This window comes from Neoarius graeffei, chromosome 18 (genome assembly GCF_027579695.1).
Source record: "Neoarius graeffei isolate fNeoGra1 chromosome 18, fNeoGra1.pri, whole genome shotgun sequence".
Lineage (NCBI taxonomy): Eukaryota > Metazoa > Chordata > Actinopteri > Siluriformes > Ariidae > Neoarius > Neoarius graeffei.
In genome coordinates, this window is record NC_083586.1 from 33619088 (window position 1) to 33645800 (window position 26713).

A 26713-nucleotide genomic window follows, 5' to 3' on the forward strand; every position below is an offset into this window, starting at 1 on the left:
TATAGCAAAATGGAAAGAATACGGCACCACTCCAAACCTGACAAGAGAAGGCCGCCCACCAAAACTCACAGACCGGGCAAGGAGGGCATTAATCAGAGATGCAACAAAGACACCAAAGAAAACACTGAAGGAGCTGCAAAGATCCATAACGGAGATGGGAGTATCTGTCCATAGGACCACTTTAAGCCGTAAGATAATTATATTTTAAGAACACTATATTTTTAACATAAACGATTATTGTGTGGTAATTTGTGTTTACAGATACCCTTTTTTGAAGAAGCAAATATTTAATTTTCTTAATTATTAGATGGATATACAAAAATTCTTCAGTGATGATTTATTACTTGTGCATGGAGTTTTAGATTATCTGTTTGTTCTAATAGCAGCAGAGAGAGAGAGAGAGAGAGAGAATGAAAGAGGAAGGGAGAGAGAATGAGAGAGAGACATACAGACAGAGAGAATGACAGAAAATGGGAGAGAGAGAGCGAGAGAGAGAGGGAGAGAGGCTGGCAGCAGGTGAATGGTTTATAGCTTTCAATTGAGACGACTTTTGTCATTTAATGAATATTTTATGAACAATACATTGAAAATGTCAGTTTTATTACAGCTTATAAATCCTGCTCTTTCTGACTAAACCAACTAAGTTTGAACAAATCTGTCAGCTGAATAAAATGAATAACATTCGTAGGACCAGTAACTTGCATAAGAAAAGAAATATAAATATTCTTAGGTCACAAAGTCATTGCTCTGTGACTGCTGTAAGCTGATAGACAGCAATGATAAGAGTAGATCCGTGCTCAATAGAAATTATGATGAGATTATGCTCTTTACGCTTAAGCTTAATTTATATCCATAAGGGGTAAGCATTCCCTCAGCCCCCCACCCAGTAATGGCTCAACCCCCAATCATTAATGTCTAGTGCTGTCCTTGAATGTCAGTGTAGTCTATTAGCTTACAAAGCAGTTACAACAATCTTTTTCCCCTTTCTTTTTTGTATTGTATCAGAGATTACAGTGTCTTGCAAAAGTATTCATCCCCCTTTGTGTTTGTCCTGTTTTGTTGCATTACAAACTGAAATTAAAATGGATTTTTGGAGGGTTAGCACCATTTGATTTACACAAAGTACCTACCACTTTAAAGGTGAAAATTGGTGTTTTATTGTGACACAAACAATAATTAAGATGAAAAAACAGAACCGTGGAGTGTGCATAGGTATTCACCCCCTTTCGTATGAAACCCCTAAATAAGAGCTGATCCAACCAATTCACTTCATAAGTCACATAATTAGTTGATTAAGATCCACCTGTGTGCAATCAAAGCGTCACATGATCTGTCACATGATGTCTGTATAAATCAACCTGTTCTGGAAGGACCCTGACTCTGCAACACCACTAAGCAAGCAATATGAAAACCAAGGAGCACTCTAAACAGGTCAAAGTTATGGAGAAGTATAGATCAGGGTTGGGTTATAAAAAAATATCCCAAACTTTGAATATCCCCCAGATCACCATTAAATCCATTATAGCAAAATGGAAAGAATACGGCACCACTACAAACCTGACAAGAGAAGGCCACCCACCAAAACTCACAGACCGGGCAAGGAGGGCATTAATCAGAGATGCAACAAAGACACCAAAGAAAACACTAAAGGAGGTGCAATTTTTATATATATATATATATATATATATATATATATATATATATTTTTTTTTTTTTTTTTTTTTACTTGTGTGACTTGATATGTCCTCTTCTGCTGCTATCCACTGTCCTGCTGCAAACAGGAAATTTCCCCATTATGGGATAATAAAGGTCTTCTTATCTTATCCACAACCGAGATGGGAGTATCTGTCCATAGGAACACTTTAAGCCGTACACTCCACAGAGTGGGGCTTTATGGAAGAGTGGCCAGAAAAAGTCAGCGCTTAAGAAAACGTTTGGAGTTTGCCCAACAGCATGTGGCAGATTCCCCAAACACATGGAAGAAGGTTCTCTGCTCAAATGAGACTAAAATTGACCTTTTTGGCCATCATGGGAAATGCAATTTGTGGCGCAAACCCTGAGAACACCATTCCTACAGTGTAGCATGGTGGTGGTAGCATCATGCTGTGGGGATATTTTTTTACCTGCAGGTACAGTAAAGCTGGTCAGGACTGAAGCAAAAATGGATGGCACTAAATACAGGGCAATTCTGGAGGAAAACCTGTTTGAGTCAGCCAGAGGTTTGAGACTGGGACGAACATTCACATTCCAGCAGGACAATGACCTGAAACATCGTGCTAAAGCTACACTGGAGTGGTTTAAAGGGAAACATTTAAATGTCTTGAAATGGCCTAATCAAAGCCCAGACTGCAATCCAGTTGAGAATATGTGGCATAACTTGAAGATTGCTGTACACCAATAAAACAACTGTGTCACAATAAAACAGTAATTTGCAACTTTAAAATTGTAGGCATGTTGTGTAAATCAAATGGTGCCAACCTCCCAAAAATCCATCTTAATTCCAGCTTGTAATGCAACAAAACAGGACAAACACCAAGGGAGATGAATACTTTTGCAAGACACTGTACATAAACATGAGACATGTGAGAACATTCTCCTTCCTTTCTAACAAATGTCCTGGATCGAAGGAGCACTTTACAACAATTTACTGACTGTAACTTGACTGCAACGGCATACTACTGAAATCTATGAATAGTACAGCGTGTGTTAAAGTGTACCATTCCAAGTTACATGGAACGACCTGCTTGTGAAAAACCTGAATGAACGATCTGACTACTAATATTCCTGCTATATACAATTCAAACCAAAATGGAGTTATCCATTTATATGTATTAACCCCTGCAACACAGTCATCTTTCCCCATTGTTGTTCACTCCTTGCAGCTGTTGTGCCTTTAGGCTCTGAAGGCTCTGAAGTTCTGTCCTGAACTGCTCTTCAAGATCCTTGTGGCTGTTCAGGAATCTACAGATGTTCTGCAGTTTCTCCTAAACGGGAGGAAAATAAATAAATAAATAAATAAATAAATAAATGTCACGGGACTCTAGCTTCAGTGAATTTGCCAACAAGATAAAGAATTTCTTGGAAAAAACACTAGATTTGTATCAAAACTATATAATCAATTAAAAAAAAAAACCACAGGAAGCGCTCATTTTGTTTTAATTTAGTTTGCTGGCACAGAGGTGGTCACTGAGAGGAAGTCACTGTCGTTATAATATACTATAATTATAACTATTATAATATTGATGATTTTTGGTTTTGTAGGTTATGTAGACCTTACCAGAGGTATGAGATCCCCCTGGAGTTCACGGTTGTTTAATAGGTCTCTCAGGGATTCCCTGAGCAATTCCGTCTCACACTGGCTGAGAGATTCAATCAATACTCCTTCCATTTTGGCTCCATCCACACTGTCCACCCCAGGGATGTGCAACGACAGATCAACAGACAACATCTGAAAAACAAAATAAGTTACTAAATGATTTATACTCGAGCTGTCGAAGTTAACATGATAATCACACATTAACGCAAATTCATTTTAACGCCACTAATTTTTTTTGATGCGCGATTAACACATGCATGTTCTGTGCCCCTCCCCCGTAGTTTGGGAAATCAGGAAGTGATGTAGTATGAGTGAGCGATGTAGCAAGTAGCTGGTCGGCACAAGTCGTGATAAAGTGCACTTATATACATACAGAATCAACTTATATTGATGCATTCTGACTGTTTACATAATGTATTTTTTTAGGAGCTTTTGATGGTCCAGAGGGAAGAAAAGAAGACGTGTGAAGGTCCAGGTGTGTGTGTGTGTCTAAGCACGTAGGCTGCACACTGGAGTGAGAGAGTTTATTTTATTCTGAGAAATTTGTGAGTGATGTAAAAGTGTTTATAAATGCAGTTTTTGCTCATGAACATACTGTATATTTAACAGTGAGTTTTTGCATTTTACTGGAAAACATCTTTATGAGCTGTGTGCCTTAAATGTATTTATTTGGGGTTTTGTATTTTGATTTTCTTTATTTAAAGATAGCCACTGCTGTTGTCCAGAGTCCACATCACCGAGTTTGTTTAGTTCATTTTATTGCATAGCTTGAGGCTGGAAGTTAAGTCCGGAACTCGAGGAAAATACTGTATTGTTTTGTTCACACTGAATTATGCTAAAGCCTCAAAATTATACAGTTGAAGCGACTTTGTTTTTTTAAAATGCAGTAGTGGAATAAAATACCCACAAAAATAATTTTTGCTGTGTCCAGCATTATCTTTCCTGACCTGGCCACATACATTTACATAAAGCAAGCAGATTTGTCCACTCTCACTCCCCAAAAACTTGAAAAATATCCCTTTAAGGTACATTTAGAACAGATTTTTAAAAAGTGTGATTAATTTGCGATCAATCGTGAGTTAACTACAGATAATAATCAAAACCAAAGTCCTTCCCACGCCATGTGGTGCATAGGGCGGCGCCGATCTCCGTTTCCGTAGCCCTCTGCCTTTCGCCTATTACATAGCTAGGGTTACAGTGGGGGATGGGTCCTCTGGTAACCGCGAGAGTTTGACTCCCCACTCACATCTGTATTGCAGCGTACCTTGCCAGACAGCAATAGGTACCATTTTTATGATGGTCTTTGGTATGACCTGACTGTGAGTAGAACTCGCTATCTCCCGATCGAGAGGCGGACATGCTAACCTCTAGGCCAATTCGTGGTACAGATAATAATATTAAATATTTTAATCGATTGACAGCCCTAATTTATACACATGACCTCATTGTAAATTAGCCTGGTCAGTTAAACAATTTAAAGTGCATATTCTGGACCAATTTCAGTTTTTTTTTTTATCTGAAAGTATGTCCCTTTACACATTCATCCAGAAGGGTAATTTTGCACAAGGCCATCTGTCTACGGCAGAAAAAAATAAAATAACAAAACGCATCTGGAAAAATCCCAAGGAAGTCTGGAGCCAGATTCGTGACGTTACCTGCGGAAGCGCCAGCAGGCTGCGTGAGCTTTGCACGGTTTAAGTACACAGTCTGTGTAGACCAAGCGCTCCCATTTCTCTCTCATTGTCCGGTCTTTTGGAAAACGATGAATACTAATCCCATCATGATTGGTGTTGCTACACCCTCCTACGATACATCTGTTAACCATTTTAATAATTACGCGATAACGTTGAAGAAATTTGCAGAAAACCACCAGGTCGTTTTCTCATAAACAAACCAGCGCTGACATAGGATTCAGAGGGAGGCGTCCTGCAGATGACGTCATGAAATTCAATGTTTCCCTGGAAATTCAAATGCAAAGTTTTTTCAGAGGCGGACCAATTCGCCTCAAATGGCTTGATTTCAACTGAATTTTTCTGGTATTGCGCAGGGTAAAAAACTGCAGAGAATGCAGAATGTTACAGATATTTGACCAAAGTTTAATATAAAATAGGAGAATTGCATTGATATTGCTCCTGAATTTTCCCATGATATGCACTTTAAAACTTCATCCACCATCATCAGTGAAGTGTGTGTAAGCGCTCTTCTGTGTTTTGAGGAAGACGTGACAACACGGGAGCACCACAGACATTTTGAAAATCTTTATCTGATCACAAGCTAATTTTATTAGGCTTATACCCATTATGCTATGTATGTTCTGTTATGTCCCTGTAGCTATCCAAAAGCTTGAGCATGAGCTAATCTCATTTAGCTAGTGACATTTTAGACATTTGTTGGAGGAGGTTATGTTTTCGCTTCCGTTTGTTAGCCTGTTCCCAGCATAACTCAAAAAGCAGTAAACGGATTTTGATGAAATTTGGAGGAAAGGTGGGCCATGGGCCAAGACATTTATTAGATTTTGATGCAAATGTAGATATGTATGCAAATCCAAGATTTTCTTTTGTCTGTTCCCAACGTAACTCAAAAAGTAGTGAACAGATTTGGATGAAATTTGGTGGACAGCTTTAGTATTATCCAGGCTTGTCGTACTCGAGTCCAGGACTTGGACTTGAGTCTGACTCGTGCCCTAATTTTAAGGACTCGTGACTTGACTTAGACTTGAGCACTGATGACTCGGACTCGTGCATTAACTGCATTCGGACTCGTAAATTGGAGACGAGGATTCTGATTTTTTCTTTAATTTTTGTAACATGCCGTAATAATTTGGCATAAGATATTGATATCTACATTAATTTTTATGCTAATGTTGTGCAAGAGAATGCACATTCACCTGTTCATACATCATGTTCAGGAACAAACTAACGTTAATGGTGCTAAAATGCCTGGAGAGAAGCCCCTAGGATTGTCCGCTTTGCTTATACAGACTTCTCGTGCAGTGGGAGAAAATGCACTGCTGTGTGTTCAATATGTAGAAGAACTATCAAGGAGACGACGGGGACAACCTCGAACTTCGATCGTCATTTGGTAAGACTCCACCCAGAGAAGTGAGTGACACGCTATGTTCATTGCTCTATTGATAGCAGGGCTTGCTGACTGATGAACTAGCTCGTGTTAACCCTCTCTCATGTTATTTGCCCTGTTGATAGTGGGCGGGGCTTGCTGAGTGATGAACAAGCTTTTTATCTGTAGCCTGTTAACTAAAATGGGGCAGTCAAACAGTAACGTAGTCCAACACAGTAGCAGAGACGCTTTCACATAAAGGCAGCAACAGCCACCGTCAAATGGTGCGGTTGGAGTCTTATTCTCGGACTCGACTCGGATCAATAGTGGACTTGACTAGAAATTTTCTTTAATGACTTGGACTTGAACACTGGACTTGAGTCTGGACTCGGACTCGAGGTTTAGTGACTCGACTACAACATTGGCATTACGCGTACATGTTCAAGTGATTTGATGTTGATAATATGTGGCCTGATGGAGGTATGCACTCTGCCAAGTGCCCTTCTCGTTATCACCGTTTCTTAAGTTGGCTTCTTGCCCAAGATGATTTTTGCAGGCATCATTTACTATTGTAATTAACAACATACTTTTTAGTTGACCAGTTATACTTTATCAAGAGTCTGACACTGCCAGTTCATTAGCAGTATAATAGTATGGATGATAACACTCCAACATGTACACATAAATGGACGATTATTTCAAAGGGCACTGCAGTGTTATTTTACAGCACCTTTGAAAATGAGCTGTAAGCAGATACTATATGACAGTGGTTTTCAAAGTGGGGGCCGCGGCCCCCTGGGGAGGCGCCAGGGGGCGCTAGGGGGGGCCTCAGAAAGTTGGAGGGACGATAACAAAAAAATTGCGAAAAAAATATATCCTTTTTTTTAAATAATTATTATTAAATATATTGTAATTAGTTTTTTAATCATTATTATAAAATATAATTATTAATAATAATACATCATATCGAAACGTTGTTTGCCATGCTCATCTCTCTGATTGCCTGTGATGTTGCGGTTTGTGCCATTTATCAAGCTGCTTTGCTCATCAAGCTAGCGTATTGCTAGCGCAAAATGGACAGGTTTTTGAAGAAGAGACCGAAGGAACAAACCAACAGCCCTGCTGTGGAGGACACTGCTGCGAAAAAAACTAAGTAGTCCTGGCCAACTAAAATCCGAAAATATGAGGCAGCATACATTAAGTATGGCTTTACAGCTATACAGAAAAATGGCCATGATTGCCCGAAAAGCGTCCTCTGTCTGGAGACCCTGTCAAACGAGTGCTTAAAACCTTCGAAACTTCAGCATCACTTGGTACAAAAACATCCGACAGATGCCGAAAAAACAGTAGATTTCTTCAGACGCAAAGAAGAGCATTTGGTCAGGCAATCTTCTGCATTCACCCAGCAAGCTACTGTCCCCAAGCGGGCCTTGAAGGCATCATTTTTAGCCTCGTACCACATTGCTCGTGCTAAAAAAACCTCACTCAATTGGAGATGATTTGATTTTACCAGCCACCAAGGACATTGTCCGAGAATTGCTTGGTGAGGATGCTGCCAAAAAAAAATCGATGCTGTCCCACTCTCTGATAACACCGTGAGGCGATGGATTGGTGACATGACTCAAGACGTATCTGCTCAGCTGTTGGAGCAGGTGAGAGCCAGCGAATACTTCGCACTTCAGCTGGATGAGAGCAGAGATTTATCCAATGAGGCCCAACTGCTTGTGTACATCAGATTTATTTCACAGGAAAGATTTGTGGAGGAAATGCTATTTTGTAAAGCACTTGAAAGAAGAACTACTGGGAAAGACATTTTTCAAGTTTTGGACGATTACATTGAGTCTAACGGATTGGACTGGACCCGTTGTGTGGGGGCGTGTTCGGACGGAGCCGCGGCAATGACTGGGAAGATCAGTGGAGTGACCGCTCTCATTAAGCAGAAGGCCCCGCATGTAGTGGCCACACACTGCATGCTCCATCGCGGGGCACTGGTCGCAAAAAGGATGGATAACGAGTTGAATCAGGTACTACAGGAGGTTATACAGTTTATTGTTCAGTGCGAAAATATTTGTGTTGAAAACGTTAGTTAATAATATTCTTATGCTAAACAAATGTAACAATTATTGACTATTGAATAAAAGTAAGAGAAAACATTCTAAAAGTTGATGTTTCTTTACATATTTTGTAGCATTGTCTGTGGGTTTGCAAAGGGGGTCCCCAGCCAGAAGCTAATGCTGTTTGGGGGGCCTTGGCATGGAAAAGTTTGGGAACCCCTGCTATATGATACTGGATTGGACTGTAGACTTTTCATACTGATCCATCTTAAACTTTTATTTATGCTGTGTTGTTTTGTCTTATACCTCCTGGATCTGTTGGCCTGCTGCAGCCACTTCAGGGACGTGGCGTAGAGTTAGTAACAACTGTTCCAGGCTCTTCTGAAAATGTGTCATCCACTCATTTGTGACCTGCATCTCACACGAGTGCATTAACTCATTCCTACAGCGTATGACCTGGGGGGGAACAGAGGGATGAAATGTGTACGTCAGCTAAATGGATGAACTGTGTTCGCATGTCTCCACTACAGATAAATGAACTCTCTTTGGTCTGACTTGGAAAAGATGGTTTTTAAATACAGCTTCTCACATCTGGAATAAATTTTACACTAGCTTCAAACTGCAAACCTTGAGGATTTCTTCAGCCATCCTGTTCTCCTGTCATCCTCAGGGTCATTCAAAATCGGCAATTAATTTTAGCCCTAAAATGGACCTCAAATGATCAAAAACAATCAGAAGAGAATTACGAAAGCTTTTTTTGGTGTAAAGTTTTGAAAAACAAAAACAATGAGCACCATGTACACAGACGTTTGCTTTGGACTTTCAATTATATGTCAATTAGGATCTCTCGCCTTTTTTTTTCCTTCGAACTCAGCATCACAGCAAATGAGGCCTTTTCTTCAACATGGTTCCTTATTCTTTAAATAAAGTACATATAATCTGACTTTGCTCACTCTTATTTGTGTGACTAGACGAGTGTCTCGAGCATTGCTTGGGAGTATGTAATACGATGTGCAACAGCGTTTCACCTCTGTGATGAGCCTCTGGTTGATGAAGCTGAAATGGTCACAGAAGTGGAGGAGGTTCAGCAGTGCTGCTGCATCACATTGGTCTGCTCTGGATAAATCTGCCAATCCTCGTGGCATGAAAGCCTACACAATGTAAGCAGAACCAGTAAACACATTAAAAACCAAACGTCCTCGGCTGCTGAATGTGATAAGAGAAGCCACTCCATTTAACAAACAAAGTGCAGTCATACTGGGTCATTTCTGCCAACCTGCTGTATTTCTACAACGGCCTTCTTTAGGTTACCAATTTTTCTATAAACAGACAGACAGACAGACCTACACATAAGGTATAATGCAAACATTAACTTTTGACACCTTAAATGGCCTCAAAAATGTTTTTTTGCCCCCCTTGAATTTCCTTTTGCCCTAAAATTTTGCTGTATTTCAGCAAGTTTTCAAGTACATGGTTCAAGGCAATACGGATACATTTTCTAGGGGTATAATTGAGTTATTTAGACAAAAATACATGTTTTTTAAAAAAAAACATTTAAACAACATTTATTTCTGCAACAGAAGAACAAGACAAGCCCTGAAAACATGAAACAGAAATCAATATCATATATGTAAGACTTCCGTATGGTACTAGTACATAATACGTCTTTTTATTATAGAGTTTAGGACACAAAACACACTTTGTTTTGCCTATAACAATGACTAGCAATATCGCAAAGATGAATTATAAAACTAAAAACATTATAAAACAGGAGTCTGTATTGCAGTACCATCTTATCATTCAGTTTGCCATTGCATTTAGGAGGAAATTAAACAACCTTTATAGTGTGGTTTACTATTCGAGACACAAAAGCATGTCTTAGCATTCACTGAATGTACTTACTACGAGCTTTTTTACATATATATGTGGACGTCCTGAAGTAAACCTGGGAAAACATAGAGGGCACCAGCGACCACTCATAGTGATGAAAAGCACAAATGTGCACGTGCGCCTGAAGTGAGCCAATCAGAATCGCCGTTACAAATCAGGAAGAAAAAAACCAAAATGATGATCACAGGGGAGGCGAGGATGCTGATTAATACGTCTTGTTTTCTGTAATGTACTCGCTCGAAAATCATTTTTGTGCTTAAAGAAGGTGACCATAGGTGCGCCCGAACGGGTCTAACTCACTAAAATATTTCTGCTCGAATGTCTTGGTCGGGCAAATTGGGCATTCGGGCAATACCTGGCGTTGAGGCTTGTAATGTACAGCAAGCCAGTCATTATCATGAAAAGTAAATTCTCACAGAGTGATGCAGGACTGAAGGGGTTTATTTTGTGTTATTATATGGCATGAGCTACTTCTGATAAAATCGTGTTCTCTGATTGGTTCCTTGGCAGGCAGAATTTTCCTGTAATGCCCGTGGGTGATTACGGACTTTCTTTCTAAGGCTCCGGCTTTGAATGTTGTAAAAAATAAACAAAAACAAAATGACAAAGATGACCTGGAAATCAAAACGGAATTAAAAATGGCTGAAACACAAAAGAGTCACCGAGTTATTCAAGAAGTGAGCAACAAAGAGCATTTAGAAACTGCTAACCGCTAACAGAAATTCAGTTTTGAAACTGCTAGCCATTTATTCTGCATGCGTGAGTCAACAACGTTACAAATATGACGTGACTAAAAGCAGCGTCATGCCTCATTATAATGACCGTCTATTTTAATCTTAGAAATAAAAAAGCCTGATAATAAACTCCTTATTAACCTAGCTTGCTTGGTCTTTACAGGGAACTATCAGACTGTGGTCTTGACAGTACGGACCGAGCCCGTACAAAAAGACAGAGGTCTGATATTTTCCCATAAAGACCTCATGCTCAGTTAATAAGTAGTTAATGATGACCAGCTCGCTGTACATTATTCCAACTTATAACACGGCTATAAAGAAATAAACAATTTCACAGAGAATATTGATTTAAAATGATTTTATTGATTAAAAATTATTTTACTGCTTCCAAGAATGTCATGGTCCATAGCAATGGTCTATTATTTATAGCAACGGTCTGTTACACAAAATTAACAGACCATAGAATGCTCTAACTGACCAATCAGAATTAAGTATCCAACGAAGCTGTGTAATAATGAATTATTATTAATAAAAAGAGGAATTGGTGGAAAATAAGTAAAAAAAAACCCAGATTTCTTCTTAATCCATGTAGCTTCCTGTTTGAAGTCACAATTGTAATTTTGACTGAACATTTATTGCAGTCAGTGAGCGAGCCAATCAGTGAGTGAGCGAGCCAGTCATTCAGTGAGCCAGCGAGCGAGCCAGCCAGTCAGTCAGTGAGCCAGCGAGAGAGCCAGCCAATCAGTCAGTGAGCCAGCGAGAGAGCCAGCCAGTCAGTCAGTGAGCCAGCGAGCCAGCCAGTCAGTCAGTCAGTGAGCCAGCGAGCGAGCGAGAGAGCAAGCCAGTCAGTCAGTGAGCCAGCAAGCGAGCGAGCCAGTCAGTCAGTCAGTGAGCCAGCGAGCGAGCGAGCCAGTCAGTGAGCCAGTGAGTGAGCGAGCCAGTGAGCAAGCCAGTCAGTCAGTGAGCTAGCCAGCGAGCGAGCCAATCAGTCAGTGAGCGAGCGAGCCAGTCAGTCAGTGAGCGAGCGAGCCAGTCAGTCAGTGAGCCAGCAAGCGAGCCAGTGAGCAAGCCAGTCAGTCAGTGAGCTAGCCAGTGAGCGAGCCAGTCAGTGAGTGAGCAAGCCAGTTAGTGAGCGAGCGAGTGAGCCAGTCAGTGAGTGAGCCAGTTAGTGAGTGAATGAGTGAGTCAGTCAGTCCCAAAAGAAACTTCAGTGCAGGACTGGAATGCTGCAATACAGGTATACTAACTGTCTTTTTAGATCAAGCTCATCCATGATTATCACCACGGTCAAGTGACCTGTGATACAAAGTGAGTTTGACAAAGAGAGGTGTGAAAACAGAAATATGGGTCACTAATGGGACCAACTCGTCATCTTATAATGATCTTTGAGATTTCTGTAACATTCACTCAAGATCTACAACAATATACAGCTACTTCACACACCTGTAACCTGCTGTAACCTACCTTTGCCAGTTCCCAGTGTTCAGTAGGCCACAGCCAGGGCCTGCAGTTTCCCCAGTTAATGACACCAGATGGTTTTGTGTGGTGTCTCAATATTTCCCTCCTCCACTCATTACAGAGAGGACAAGCAAACTCGAACTGGAAAAGAATATCATGAATAGACAAGTTTCTACATTTACATTTACTGGACAAATCACATGCAGAGCTCTTCCAGTGTTTACTGGTTTAAAAAATATAGTGAGTTTTACTAGCTGTAAATTATTAATTCATATAAAGCCAGAAATGTTTGGGGGATTCTATTTATTTCTATACAGTTTATCAGGGCATAGGGTATTATTATTATTATTATTATTATATTAGGGGAAAGCGGGGAGACTTGGGACAAGTTTTCAGTTTTTGTAGATTGTGTGAAATTCTTTGCAGGTAGCATAACATTCATATTGCATTAGAGAGTATTTATTATACCCTCTTACCACAACATTAGTTTCTCAGTTTGTTACATATCCCGGCTTTCAGGTTTCACTTTTTCTGTCATTATTTTTTGCTGGGAGACATGAGACATTGAGGGGAGACATGGGACATTATGTTGAGAGACATGGAACAAAAATAAAATACCCAGGCCTACATGTTTAATTTTTATTTATTAGTAAAACTTGTAACATACAGGGCTCAATATTAACTTTTTAATCTGCTTGTCCAATTGGACAAACAGCAAGACAAACAGTTGTCATGACTATAACCTTTTTATTACCATGTATTTACTAGTTCAATGAAAGGAAAGTGATAAAGTTTATCAAAAAGCAGGTATAGTTATGATAATCACTATGCTTTCATGATTTATATTTTTTCAATAAAATTCAAACTTTAACTGTAACAATAAACTAAAACTATCCAGTGTCCCCTTATGGTGCGTGTGTTGTTCTAACCCATTACCTGATCTGCAGTTTTAAGAGATAGACTCCCTCAAATTCGAAGCTTTTGGAGGAAATAAAGTTAAATCTTGATTAATCCAGTAAAACTTTAGGTATAAATTAATTTAAAGAAATAAAACTAAAAGAAAACAAGTTGGACATGATAAGGGGGACAGAATCGCATTGTGAATGAAAACAAACCATAAGTGAGTTCGGCACCGTCATAAAATTCCCACAAAATATTTTACGATAATGTGTTAATGTGAACCATACAAAAGAAAAATACAATAAATGTCCAAATGAAATAAAGATTCACCACAGATATTTATTTTATTGAGGTATTTGATTGCCATTTATCCGATTTCGGTGAATTAAAAGTCTGATAACATGGCCGGATCACTGAGGGGACTGAACTACATTTGTTGGAACTTTATTGATGTAACTCTTGAATAATCATCATTAAAAATGGTGATTTTCAACAATCCCTAAAAGATGTGGTCCCAAAGTATAAGGTATCATTACTATATTGCCTGGGGCGGTGATATGTAATACTCTGTTAAGTAATTTTCTCTTGTTTGCAAACCAAATTAGATCAGCCTAGATGTAGAAAATGAGACAAAATACGTAGACTACTTATACTATTTATGTAAACTGATTATTACTATTATAAAACGCATATTTTATATTCTACTGCAACTTTAAGCAAGTCTTCAAGGACTTCAGCCTTATCATGTAGCCTTAACAGCGAGCCAGCTCGTATAAATAATCTGCACATGAACAAATGACACTGTTAAAACTCGTTTCAACGTGTCTTTACAATCGTTTACCCCGCTATAGGCAATGCTGAATTCACTCAGTGCGTTTACATGCACATACAGAAAATCGAATTTCTGCCGTTGCTCGACTGAAATCGAAGTTCTAAATGGCATGTAAACACCTTAGCTAGGCTGAAGTTGAACCGAACTTGATTTCTCGCAATCGAGCTACACGACCTAGATTATGTGATTTCTGCCGAGCTACTTAGTGCATGTAAACCCTATCGAGCTACGTAGTCGAGCTACTTACTTCAGCACTGCCCCTTCCGGGAGTGACGAGACCACAAGCGGGAAACACAACAGCCTCGGTCGGCATGACAACGAATCATGACAACAGCATGAATCTTTTCTTTTTGTGGCATTGTTTGCACTGTTAAAATTTAGCTCACTTATTGTATCACCAAATACATCTGTACAGCTGTTGCATAGCTGTGAACATAAACAAGTCATTGTATTTGTGTGTGTGTGTGTGTGTGTGTGTGTGTGTGTGTGTGTGTGTATATATATATATCTCCAACATCTGAAGAATGTCAATAAAAACAAAACAATTGAACTGTGTGTTTATTAAGACATAAGTTAAATTGTAAGCAAAAAAATGGACTTTAGAAAAATATACAATTGTGCAAAATAAGTTGTCTTACAAAACAGTGGTCTGCGCCGGACAGTTTGTAGCCATACAGTCTGTTAGAGCAAGCCTAACAGCTTGAGCACGGAACTGCCAGTGTTGCCAGATTGGGAGGTTTTAAGTGCATTTTGGCGGATTTGAACATGTTTTGGGCTGGAAAACATCAGCAGTATCTGGCAACACTTTAGCTCTTCTTCATGACGACAACCGGAAGTGTACCAACACGATGGGGCGTTTAGCGCCACCTGTGTCTCAGGTGCACAATGTACCTTACACAATAGCTCGATTTCACAGTTGCATGTAGGATTGGATTTCTCTGGCACCCCTGCTGGGACCCTTTGCTCGATTACCGACAGTAGCTCGATTTGGATGTGCATGTAAACGTACTGACTGTTACAAACAGTACAGCACGCAACACCGGCATTATTTTTATCCCCATTAGGTAAGGGGACACTTTCATGTAGTCTGAGGTGAAGTAGGTTTTGTATTTTTGTTTTTTTTCAGGATGCTCTGCCATGACAGTCCTGGATACACTGAACTGATGGATTCTCGGTCCAGAAAAGAGGCATAAGGCCCGCCCACACAGAACACTGATTGGTCTACTGAGCAAGACAGAGCAATCAGGATGCTCTCTCTCTCTCTAGATTCCGGGATATTGTATCTAATTTGGAGGTATCAGGGAGCTGCGATCCAAGAGACTCCCGGAACTTACGGGAGAGTTGGGAATAATTCAACTTGTCCTGTCAGACAAGCAGATGTGGATTTGCCTTGTTTGCACCAAACATTTGGTTGTCCCGTCCAGTTGGACTAGCGTTAATGTCGAGCCCTGACATATGAACTATATGAACACACAATGCTGGTAGAGCGAGAGAAAAATGTCCATTTACCCAAAACCTGACTCGACAAAACAGTTCCATTCTCAAGAAGGAATAAAATAAGCTTCATCATCATGCAGGTACACTCCCACATTTTTAACAAATATGTTTAAACAATTTTATTGTAAACCACAAGAAAAAAACTAACATGATGAACTGTCCCAACTCTCCCCATCTAGCCATTTTGGGGAAAAAAAATCCTTAAAATGTGTTTTTTTGCCCCCAGAATTTAAGTTTAATAGATACTAGTATATATGGTAACTAAGTTATAAACTTTAATACTAAACAAATTCCAACTTCACCAGCGTACATTACACCATACAGTGGCGCTTGAAAGTTTGTGAACCCTTTAGAATTTTCTATATTTCTGCATAAATATGACCTAAAACATCATCAGATTTTCACACCAGTCCTAAAAGTAGATAAAGAGAACCCAGTTAAACAAATGAGACAAAAATATTACACTTAGTCGTTTATTTATTGAGGAAAGTGATCCAATATTACATATCTGTGAGTGGCAAAAGTATGTGAACCTCTAGGATTAGCAGTTAATTTGAAGGTGAAATTAGAGTCAGGTGTTTTCAATCAATGGGATGACAATCAGGTGTGAGTGGGCACCCTGTTTTATTTAAAGAACAGGGATCTATCAAAGTCTGATCTTCACAACACATGCTTGTAGAAGTGTATCATGGCACGAACAAAGGAGATTTCTGAGGATCTCAGAAAAAGCGTTGTTGATGCTCATCAGGCTGGAAAAGGTTACAAAACCATCTCTAAAGAGTTTGGACTCCACCAATCCACAATCAGACAGATTGTGTATAAATGGAGGAAATTCAAGACTGTTGTTACCTCCCCCCCAAGAGTGGTCGACCAACAAAGATCACTCCAAGCGCAAGGCGTGTAATAGTCAGTGAGGTCACAAAGGACCCCAGGGTAACTTCTAAGCAACTGAAGGCCTCTCTCACATTGGCTAATGTTAATGTTCATGAGTCCACCATTAGGAGAACACTGAACAACAATGGTGTGCATGGCAGGTTTGCAAGGAGAAAGCCACTGTTCTCCAAATGAACATTGCTGCTCGTCTGCAGTTTGCTAAAGATCATGTGGACAAGCCAGAAGGCTATTGGAAAAATGCTTTGTGGATGGATGAGACCAAAATAGAACTTTTTGGTTTAAATGAGAAGCGTCATGTTTGGAGAAAGGAAAACACTGCATTCCAGCATAAGAACCTTATCCCATCTGTGAAACATGGTGGTGGTAGCATCATGGTTTGGGCCTGTTTTTGCTGCATCTGGGCCAGGACGGCTTGCCATCATTGATGGAACAATGAATTCTGAATTACACCAGCGAATTCTAAAGGAAAATATCAGGACATCTGTCCATGAACTGAATCTCAAGACAAGGTGGGTCATGTAGCAAGACAACGACCCTGAGCACACAAGTCGTTCTACCAAAGAATGGTTAAAGAAGAATAAAGTGAATGTTTTGGAATGGCTAAGTCAAAGTCCTGACCTGAATCCAATCGAAATGTTGTGGAAGGACCTGAAGCGAGCAGTTCATGTGAGGAAACCCACCAACATCCCAGAGTTGAAGCTGTTCTGTACAGAGGAATGGGCTAAAATTCCTCCAAGCCGGTGTGCAGGACTGATCAGCAGTTACCAGAAATGTTTAGTTGCAGTTATTGCTGCACATACTTTTGCCACTCAGATATGTAATATTGGATCTTTTTCCTCAATAAATAAATGACCAAGTGTAATATTTTTGTCTCATTTGTTTAACTGGGTTCTCTTTATCTACTTTTAGGACTTGTGTGAAAATCTGATGTTGTTTTAGGTCATATTTATGCAGAAATATAGAAAATTCTAAAGGGTTCACAAACTTTCAAGCACCACTGTAGAATGGAGGCGGAGGCAAAGTAAAAAATACAAGTTTTGGTTGATAAAAATATTAAACTGCACAGATCTTACTGCAATGTCCAGCTTCATGGCTCCAAAGGAAGTAGATTACTCTAAAGGCCTCTGCATGCTCTTGCGACAAGGCTTTCGCAGATAGCTTTTCGCAGACAGTTGTAATTTATCGTTGAGCGGGGAGTAATAGGCGTGCGCGATGTTATTCACCGGCACAATGCAAGGGGGCGCAAAGTTGCTAGGAGTAGTTGGTGGGTGTGGTTAGTGGAGTGTTTATCTTCCGGTTACTTATAATGACTAGAACTTTTTTTTTATAATGACTAGAACTGGAGTCGTATACATGTACGTACTTCCTCAATCAACCGCTCTTCATGCTGCTCCATCTTCGCTCGTGTTTAAAAATGACGGTCGTGAAAACAAAACAAACCGGGAAAGTAGGGAAGCGGAAGTGCGTGTACAGTGGATGTAGAGTGGACCAATCAGAGCCCTCTTGTCTGCGACGCTGTCTGCGGTGGTCACAATTTTTGGGAGGTGCGCGCAGAGTGTCTGCGAAGGGGGGGCTACGCAGACACTGTCTGCGACGCTATCTGCGAGGACTGGGTTGTCAGCATAAATTGGCCTTAAGGGGCAACATCTGATGTCATGTAAAACCTCATCTCATCATCTCTAGCCGCTTTATCCTTCTACAGGGTCGCAGGCAAGCTGGAGCCTATCCCAGCTGACTATGGGCGAAAGGCGGGGTACACCCTGGACAAGTCGCCAGGTCATCACAGGGCTGACACATAGACACAGACAACCATTCACACTCACATTCACACCTACGGTCAATTTAGAGTCACCAGTTAACCTAATCTGCATGTCTTTGGACTGTGGGGGAAACCGGAGCACCCGGAGGAAACCCACGCGGACACGGGGAGAACATGCAAAGTCCACACAGAAAGGCCCTCGCCGGCCCCGGGGCTCAAACCCAGGACCTTCTTGCTGTGAGGCGACAGCGCTAACCACTACACCACCGTGCCGCCCATGTAAAACCTGATTGGTTGAAATTAATTTTTGGGAATACAAACTGTCCCAGGGTGGCACGGTGGTGTAGTGGTTAGCACTGTCGCCTCACGGTAAGAAGGTCCGGGTTCGAGCCCCGTGGCCAGCGAGGGCCTTTCTGTGCGGAGTTTGCATGTTGTCCGCGTGGGTCTGCTCTGGGTGCTCCGGTTTCCCCCAAAGACATGCAGGTTAGGTTAACTGGTGACTCTAAATTGACCGTAGGTGTGAGTGTGAATGGTTGTCTGTGTCTATGTGTCAGCCCTGTGATGACCTGGCGACTTGTCCAGGGTGTACCCCGCCTTTCGCCCGTAGTCAGCTGGGATAGGCTCCAGCTTGCCTGCGACCCTGTAGAACAGGATAAAGCGGCTAGAGATGATGAGATGAGACAAACTGTCCCAAGTCTCCCCGTCCCAACTTTCCCCGCTCTCCCCTATTATTATTATTATTATTATAAATAACCAAGTGGTACCTGATTTCCTCTCGGTCTACAGCTGCTTCTGCACCTCTGTCCTCTCTGTAACACGAAGTTGTTATTGATGACTGTGTTGTGAAACTCCTGCATTTCACTGTCTGCAAATCCACACAATCCATCTTTAACTTTCAGGAGGCAGAAACCTGCTTTTAGCCAGTTCTTATAGCCAGCTTCATTAAGACGGGCAAATAAATCTTCATGAACCATGTCGGTGGGGTAATAAGAAAAAATGTTCTAGAAATGTTTATTTTTTAGTTTAAAAAAACAACCACTCAGGGTTTTTCTCTGTCCTGTGCGTAGAAGGTTTTTGTGTAAACAGAAAGCACTTCCGCGTTAGTAGGAGTGCATTGTGGGAAATGAAGGCAGGACGACTTTTTCCTTTCTGCATTTCACGCGTTCATTGGTTCTGTGGCTCTGGGGTCATGTGACGATATGCTAATTTGCATATGCGTTACGTTATGGTGCTCATTTGCATTTCAAAAGTCTTATATGAGGCTTTTCTGAAGACACTTAATAGAATAGAAGTTTCTTGTTTTTTTTTTGTTTGTTTGTTTGTTTGTTTAATCAGAGTAGAAAATAAAGAATTTACATTATTTCTGATAGAAAGGCACAGGCTCCAACTTGGGAAATTGCAAAGAGGGAGATTCTCCCTCTCTGCGAGTAGCTCGGAGGGAGACAAGTTTGAGCGCCATAGGCACGAAGGCGAGTTTGTTACCTCCACCAAGGAGGTTATGTTTTTGGTAGCGTTGGTTTGTTTGTTTGTTGGTTTGTTAGCAACATTACGGAAAAAGTTATGAACGGATTGCTCTGAAATTTTTTTCCAGAGGTGTGACTGGGCACAAGTAACAATCCATTAAATTTTAGCGGTGATCCGGATCATCTTCTGGATCCCGGAATTTTTGAAAGGATTCTTGGTGGAGGTCTGTGCTGTCCGAGTGCTATATTGCCAAAAGTATTTGCTCACCTGCCTTGACTCACATATGAGCTTAAGTGACATCCCATTCCTAATCCATAGGGTTCAATATGACGTCGGTCCACCCTTTGCAGCGAGAACAGCTTCAACTCTTCTGGGAAGGCTGTCCACAAGGTTTAGGAGTGTGTTTATGGGAATTTTTGACCATTCTTCCAGAAGCGCATTTGTGAGGTCACACGCTGATGTTGGACGAGAAGGCCTGGCGCTCAGTCTCTGCTCTAATTCATCCCAAAGGTGTTCTATCGGGTTGAGGTCAGGACTCTGTGCAGGCCAATCAAGTTCATCCACACCAGACTCTGTCATCCATGTCTTTATGGACCTTGCTTTGTGCACTGGTGCGCAGTCATGTTGGAAGAGGAAGGGGCCAGCTCCAAACTGTAAAAACAGTCTGCATGCCTAGGTGGTTGATTTTATACACCTGTGGCCATGGAAGTGATTGGAACACCTGATTCCGATAATTTGGATGGGTGAGCAAATACTTTTGGCAATATATATATATATATATAGGGGCGGCACGGTGGTGTAGTGGTTAGCACTGTCGCCTCACAGCAAGAAGGTCCGGGTTCGAGCCCCGTGGCCGGCGAGGGCCTTTCTGTGCGGAGTTTGCATGTTCTCCCCGTGTCCGCGTGGGTTTACTCCGGGTGCTCCGGTTTCCCCCACAGTCCAAAGACATGCAGGTTAGGTTAACTGGTGACTCTAAATTGACCGTAGGTGTGAGTGTGAATGGTTGTCTGTGTCTATGTGTCAGCCCTGTGATGATCTGCCAACTTGTCCAGGGTGTACCCCGCCTTTCGCCCGTAGTCAGCTGGGATAGGCTCCAGCTTGCCTGCGACCCTGTAGGACAGGATAAAGCGGCTAGAGGAGATTTTATATTTATATATATATATATATATATATATATATATATATATATATATATACTACCGTTCAAAAGTTTGGGGTCACTTTGAAATGCCCTTATTTTTGAAAGAAAAGCACTGTTCTTTTCAATGAAGATCACTTTAAACTAATCAGAAATACACTCTATACATTGCTAATGTGGTAAATGACTATTCTAGCTAAATTCTACTAAATGTCTGGTTTTTGGTGCAATATCTACATACAGTAGGTGTATAGAGGCCCATTTCCAGCAACTATCAGTCCAGTGTGCTAATGGTACAATGTGTTTGCTCATTGCCTCAGAAGGCTAATGGATGATTAGAAAACCCTTGTACAATCATGTTAGCACAGCTGAAAACAGTTGAGCTCTTTAGAGAAGCTATAAAACTGACCTTCCTTTGAGCAGATTGAGTTTCTGGAGCATCACATTTGTGGGGTCGATTAAATGCTCAAAATGGCCAGAAAAATGTCTTGACTATATTTTCTATTCATTTTACAGCTTATGGTGGTAAATAAAAGTGTGACTTTTCATGGAAAACACAAAATTGTCTGTGTGACCCCAAACTTTTGAACGGTAGTATATATATATATATATATATATATATATATATATATATATATATATATATGAATGATTCACCACATTTCGTGTCAATTAAATATTATTAATAGTAACAGATCTAGATAAATCCAGTGACTACAGACCAAACTTTAATATGCCTAAAGTCAATGTTAATGTCAATTATGACTATTATAAATTGCCTATGGTAGACCCTCTGATGATAATGTTCTCCTAATAATATTCTATTTCTAAGTCTAAGTTAGTAAAAGTCAGACAAACAAAAGTCAGACAAGTTCATTAGAATCTAACGTCTGGTCTGGTGATCTAACCTTGTCAGATGTAGGGTCGTCTTGCTGCTGTCCAAAATAGTCCGCCATTCTTCCCTGGCGACCATCGCGACAGGCAATCCCAACTTTATCTTGGTGATTTTCTGATATTTTTTCTTCGTAGTTTGGCTTTCACCATTTCCACCAACGGAACTTCGTTTCATTATCTCATTCAAGAGAACATAAAGTTAAAGACGAGCAGGTGATAAATGCAGACAAATTGCAGACGCAAAAAAACAAACAAAATGGTTGAGTGTCGTGGGTTTTCTCGTTCTCTCACGCATATCATTAATAGCGCCATCTGTATGCTTTATCGGTAACTGCTAAGACATTGGGTGGGCTCAAGTGTGTAGCCCGTGGCATACCAAATTCCGCTCTATTCATATGCGTGCTTGATCTGCGCGCACATGCCTCTGGCATTCACTCCAATCCCCCCGTTACGCCGATCGGTGTACTGACTGGGGAATCGTCATATACTGTGGGCTACACACTTGAGTCCACCCATACAATATCAGACACACGAAAAGCGGAAAGTCAACTATTAATTTTCGTCAACATAAACATATCAAGTTATATATATTTTTAACTAATCATGTGTAGTAAGTAAGGGCGGGCGGGAGATTTTTATGTTGTCAGCAGGAGGTCGGGAGGATTTTCTAAATGTTCCCTAAAGTGGGAGGTCTCCCGCCCATGGTGGGAGAGTTGGAGCCTCGGGGGGGGGGCTTTGGTCATGGCACCACCAGTGGCGGTTCTAGACCAAAATTACTAGGGGGGCCGAGGTGGGGCCAGTATTTTTTCAGGGGGGCACATATGGGCAAAACATGGCAATATTTAAGCATTCAAAATGTTTTGTTTAGTTTATTTAAAACCAAAACAAAATACATTGAGCATAAATACAATGAGATAAACATTGTCTCCATAGCCTAAACATAAAATAAATTGTGCTTAGTAAATCTTAAAACCATGTTTCTCTTTTTTGTAAAATAAGATTTCTATTTTTGCATACAATGAACCTTTTCTTCAGACGTGGCTGCACTGGAGTGTTGTCCAAGCACTTGCTGATATCTGGAGAAAGATGAATACAGTAAATATGAGAGTGCGACTGAGAACAACATTTATTTATCATTATTCATTTATTAATTTATTATTATATCTCTTATTTGTATTTTATATTTATTAATTATTATTCAGACTTCACACTTTCAGGGTAGGCTATATGAATTGTAGGTCGACACTGCTCACACACATACATTTGTTCAACATCACAAACCTGATGGTGCTGTACTTGATATGCATGGTGAATCTGGTTGTCCCAATGACTTGTTGGGTTGTCCCTCATTCTGTCCCTCAATCTGATCCTGAATGTCTTCATCCTCACTCTCCCCCTGGCCCCTGTTTAAAACCGCCTATGGGCACCACAAAATAACTATTTATGTAGGCTATTAATGAAACACTATGATATAACAAACCAAAATAATGAAGTGTAGTGGTTAGCACTGTTGCCTCACAGCAAGAAGGTTCTGGGTTCGAGCCCAGTGGCCGACAGGGGCCTTTCTGTGTGGAGTTTGCATGTTCTCCCAGTCAAGTTTATTTGCATAACGCTTTTAACAATAGACATTGTCACAAAGCAGCTTTACAGAATTTGAATGACTTAAAACATGAGCTAATTTTATCCCTAATCTATCCCCATTGAGCAAGCCTGTGGCAACGGTGGCAAGGAAAAACTCCCTCAGACGACATGAGAAAGAAACCTCGAGAGGAACCAGACTCACAAAGGAACCCATCCTCATTTGGGCAACAACAGACAACATGACTATAACATTAACAGTTTTAACATGAAGTCAGTTTTGGTGATGTTATAACTCTTCATTGATGGAAATGAAGAGTAAAACACCCCATGTCTGCGTGGGTTTCCTGTAGGTGCTCCGGTTTCCCCACAGTCCAAAGACATGCAGGTTAGGCTAATTGGTGGCTCTAAATTGACTGTAGGTGTGAATGTGAGTGTGAATGGTTGTTTGTCTCAGTGTGTCAGCCCTGCGATGATTTGGTGACTTGTCCAGGGTGTACCCCGCCTCTCACCCATAGTCATCTAGGATAGGCTCCGGCTTGCTCGTAACCCTGTACAGGATAAGCGGCTACAGAAAATGGATGGATGGAAAATGTGGTCTGATGCTGAGAACTTAGAAGTGGGAAGTCAGGACTCAGTTGTTTTCAACCTCTATGTATTCAAGTGGCGGGGAAAAACATGGATTCCTTTATTATCCTCCACCCAAATGAAGTTTGGCAGGGGATATAGAAACAGGTTCCGGCCGGCCAGTCACGTTTTTATTTCTGGGCCATATCTTTAAAACTACTGAAGCTATCTTCATGAAACTTTGTATACATATCAAGCAATGTGTGAATTGGTGCCTTTTACTATTTTGGATTTTTTGGGGGGAAAAAAAAGGATTTTTCACAGTTTTACATAAAAAAATTGATTTTCTAAGAGCAATGTTCATTTCCGGAGCATATATGCAAAACTATTCATGATATGGATTTGAAACTTGGTATACAAGTGATGTAGCTGTGCCTTTTCATACTAATAAATTTCAGAAATTTTAATTTTTCATGTTTCCATGGAAACAATTTCAGACTTAGTTTCTCAGGTTAGTCTGAGGGGTAGGTTTTGTTTCCGGAGCAGAACTTGAAAACTATGAGTGGTATGGTCTTGAAAGTTGGTATATGTGTTGATTAAGTAATGTATATGTGCCTTTTGATACTAAGAAATGTGAGAAATTTTAATTTTTAGCTCACCTGGACAGTCCATGAAACAGAAAGTATAAGGATGAGAAAAAAACAGTTTAAATCGGAAAGCTGCGCACATTTGCGCAGCTTCGCGCAAATGTGCACAGCTTTACGATTTAAACTGTTTTTTTTCTCATCCTTATACTTCCTGTTTCATGGACTGTAACGGATTTGCTTATTTAGTAATTTTAATACAGAATTTACTTTGAAATTATAATCAGACACTCCAACGGCCCCCCCTAAAAAAAAAAAAGGATCTGCGCGATTCAGCCGTGAAAAAGGCGGCATCCGCCAAAAGGCGCGCTGTTTGCATCCCAAACATAAATCAAATCATACAGAATAGACCTAAAATGTTTTTCAAAAATGACCCTTGCATGAATGAAGTGACAAGTGTCAAATAGAAACGTGACAAACGAGCGATATTAAGTGTACATTACAATGTAAACGTACACTCAGCGGTTCCAGTTAGGCATTCTCCAGAGATTATTTACATGATGTTTTGGTTTCCAAAAACAAACTTAAACACAATTGATTGTTTATTTAAACAACTTACCACTTATAAAATGATCAGAGCAGACTTTGCTGTGTTTGGAAGGCTGATAATCCTTGCGGTTGATTCTCGCAAGCCATAGATTTCTCCTTTGTATGCTGAGTTTCTTTGTTTGCCCGCCTTCGTGCTCCCATACAACGGGAATTCCATAAAAGCTCCGCTTGACGTCATCATCTGACCTATTACAACAGCCGTGAATACAACAGGTGTGCACCATTGCTAGCTTTAAATAGCCTGCTTGGGTTCTTTTGAAGACTTTGTACTCGCGCATTACAATGTGTGCTCAGTGACCCGTACGGTAAGCTTGACCCACAAGATGGCCGCCACTAGGGAATCCCCGACTCTGTGACGTCATGTGAAAACTATCTATAGGTAACCTGATTATTATGCAATTCAAACAATATACTTTATGTATTTTAAATAACTACTCTCATTATTATTCATCTAGAGTAGTTATACTTTATTAATATTAAATACGTAAACCTGAGGATTATGCATTCAAAATATATAATCTTTATTACACTAATGAATATGAATCATGTAAGGTTTATTTGGTAGGTTTGTGTTAAAATTATCTAAAAAAAAGTGAATGGGAATTTGTCATTTAATAAAATTACATAAATCTTAAAAGTTAGGCTTAAATATTTCTGTGAGTGCAGGTGAAATGACTTAGCCACTTACCTTCCCTGGCCCCGCCCTCCATTTGCTTGGCCACATCCCCATCACTACATACCCCCACTGCCCAACTCAGGCCGGGGAGCCGTCCAGCCTTGAAGCAGACTCCCCCACCCCACCCCCACCAACAGGACAAGAAATCTGCCACCACCATCTGTGCCCCCGGCCTGTGGACCACCTCAAACTTAAACGGCTGGAGGGCGAGATACCAAAGGGTGATCTGCACATTGGCATCCTTCATGCACTGGAGCCACTGGAGGTGGGCGTGGTCTGAACAGAGAGTGAAAGGGCGCCCCAGCAGGTAGTATTGGAGAGCGAGGACCGCCCACTTGATGGCAAGACACTCTTTCTCGATGGTGCTGTACTTGCTTTCACGTGAGAGTTTATGGCTGATATACAGCACGGGGTGCTCCTCACCCTCCACCTTCTGGGACAAAATGGCCCCCAGCCCTCTGTCCAATGCATCAGTCTTCAAAATAAAGGGGAGACAGAAGTCAGAGGAGTGCAAAAGTGGCCCCCCACACAGTGCAGTTTTTACCTCAGAGGAAGCCTGTTGGCACTGCTCCGTCCACTGGACCGGATCTGGAGCCCCCTTTCTAGTGAGGTTGGTGCAGGAAATTATAAAAGAGAAGAGGCTAGCAAAGAAAAATTGGGATGATCAGAGAGATGAGGAAAGCAGATGGTTATACAGAGAGATGAGACAGAAGGCAAAAAGAGCGGTAGCAAAGACGAAAGCAGATGCATACCAGGAGTTGTATGAAAGACTGGAGACCAAAGAGGGAGAAAAAGACCTGTACAGACTAGCT

General features: G+C 40.8%; 1 protein-coding gene across 1 annotated transcript; it reads right to left on the reverse strand.

The window, feature by feature from the left end:
• Nucleotides 1-1078: 1078 nt before the first annotated feature.
• Nucleotides 1079-19487, reverse strand: LOC132866131 (uncharacterized protein CXorf38 homolog). The gene is made up of 6 exons (XM_060898721.1): nt 19156-19487; nt 12516-12650; nt 9456-9578; nt 8734-8883; nt 3278-3448; nt 1079-2984 (listed from the first exon to the last, which is right to left on the reverse strand). Exons 1-6 carry the CDS (start codon nt 19363-19365, stop codon nt 2850-2852), a joined length of 924 nt encoding a protein of 307 aa, XP_060754704.1. The 5' UTR covers nt 19366-19487; the 3' UTR covers nt 1079-2849.
• Between the last annotated feature and the right edge of the window lie 7226 nt (nt 19488-26713).

Excerpts from the sequence above, each read along its gene's own strand:
- LOC132866131 (XM_060898721.1), bottom strand. The coding sequence starts at position 19,365 with ATGGTTCATGAAGATTTATTTGCCCGTCTTAATGAAGCTGGCTATAAG. Across the intron at positions 12,651-19,155 it reads GTAGACCGAGAGGAAATCAG|TTCGAGTTTGCTTGTCCTCT; the intron begins GTACCACTTGGT and ends ATTCTTTTCCAG. Across the intron at positions 2,985-3,277 it reads AGGGGGATCTCATACCTCTG|GAGAAACTGCAGAACATCTG; the intron begins GTAAGGTCTACA and ends CCTCCCGTTTAG.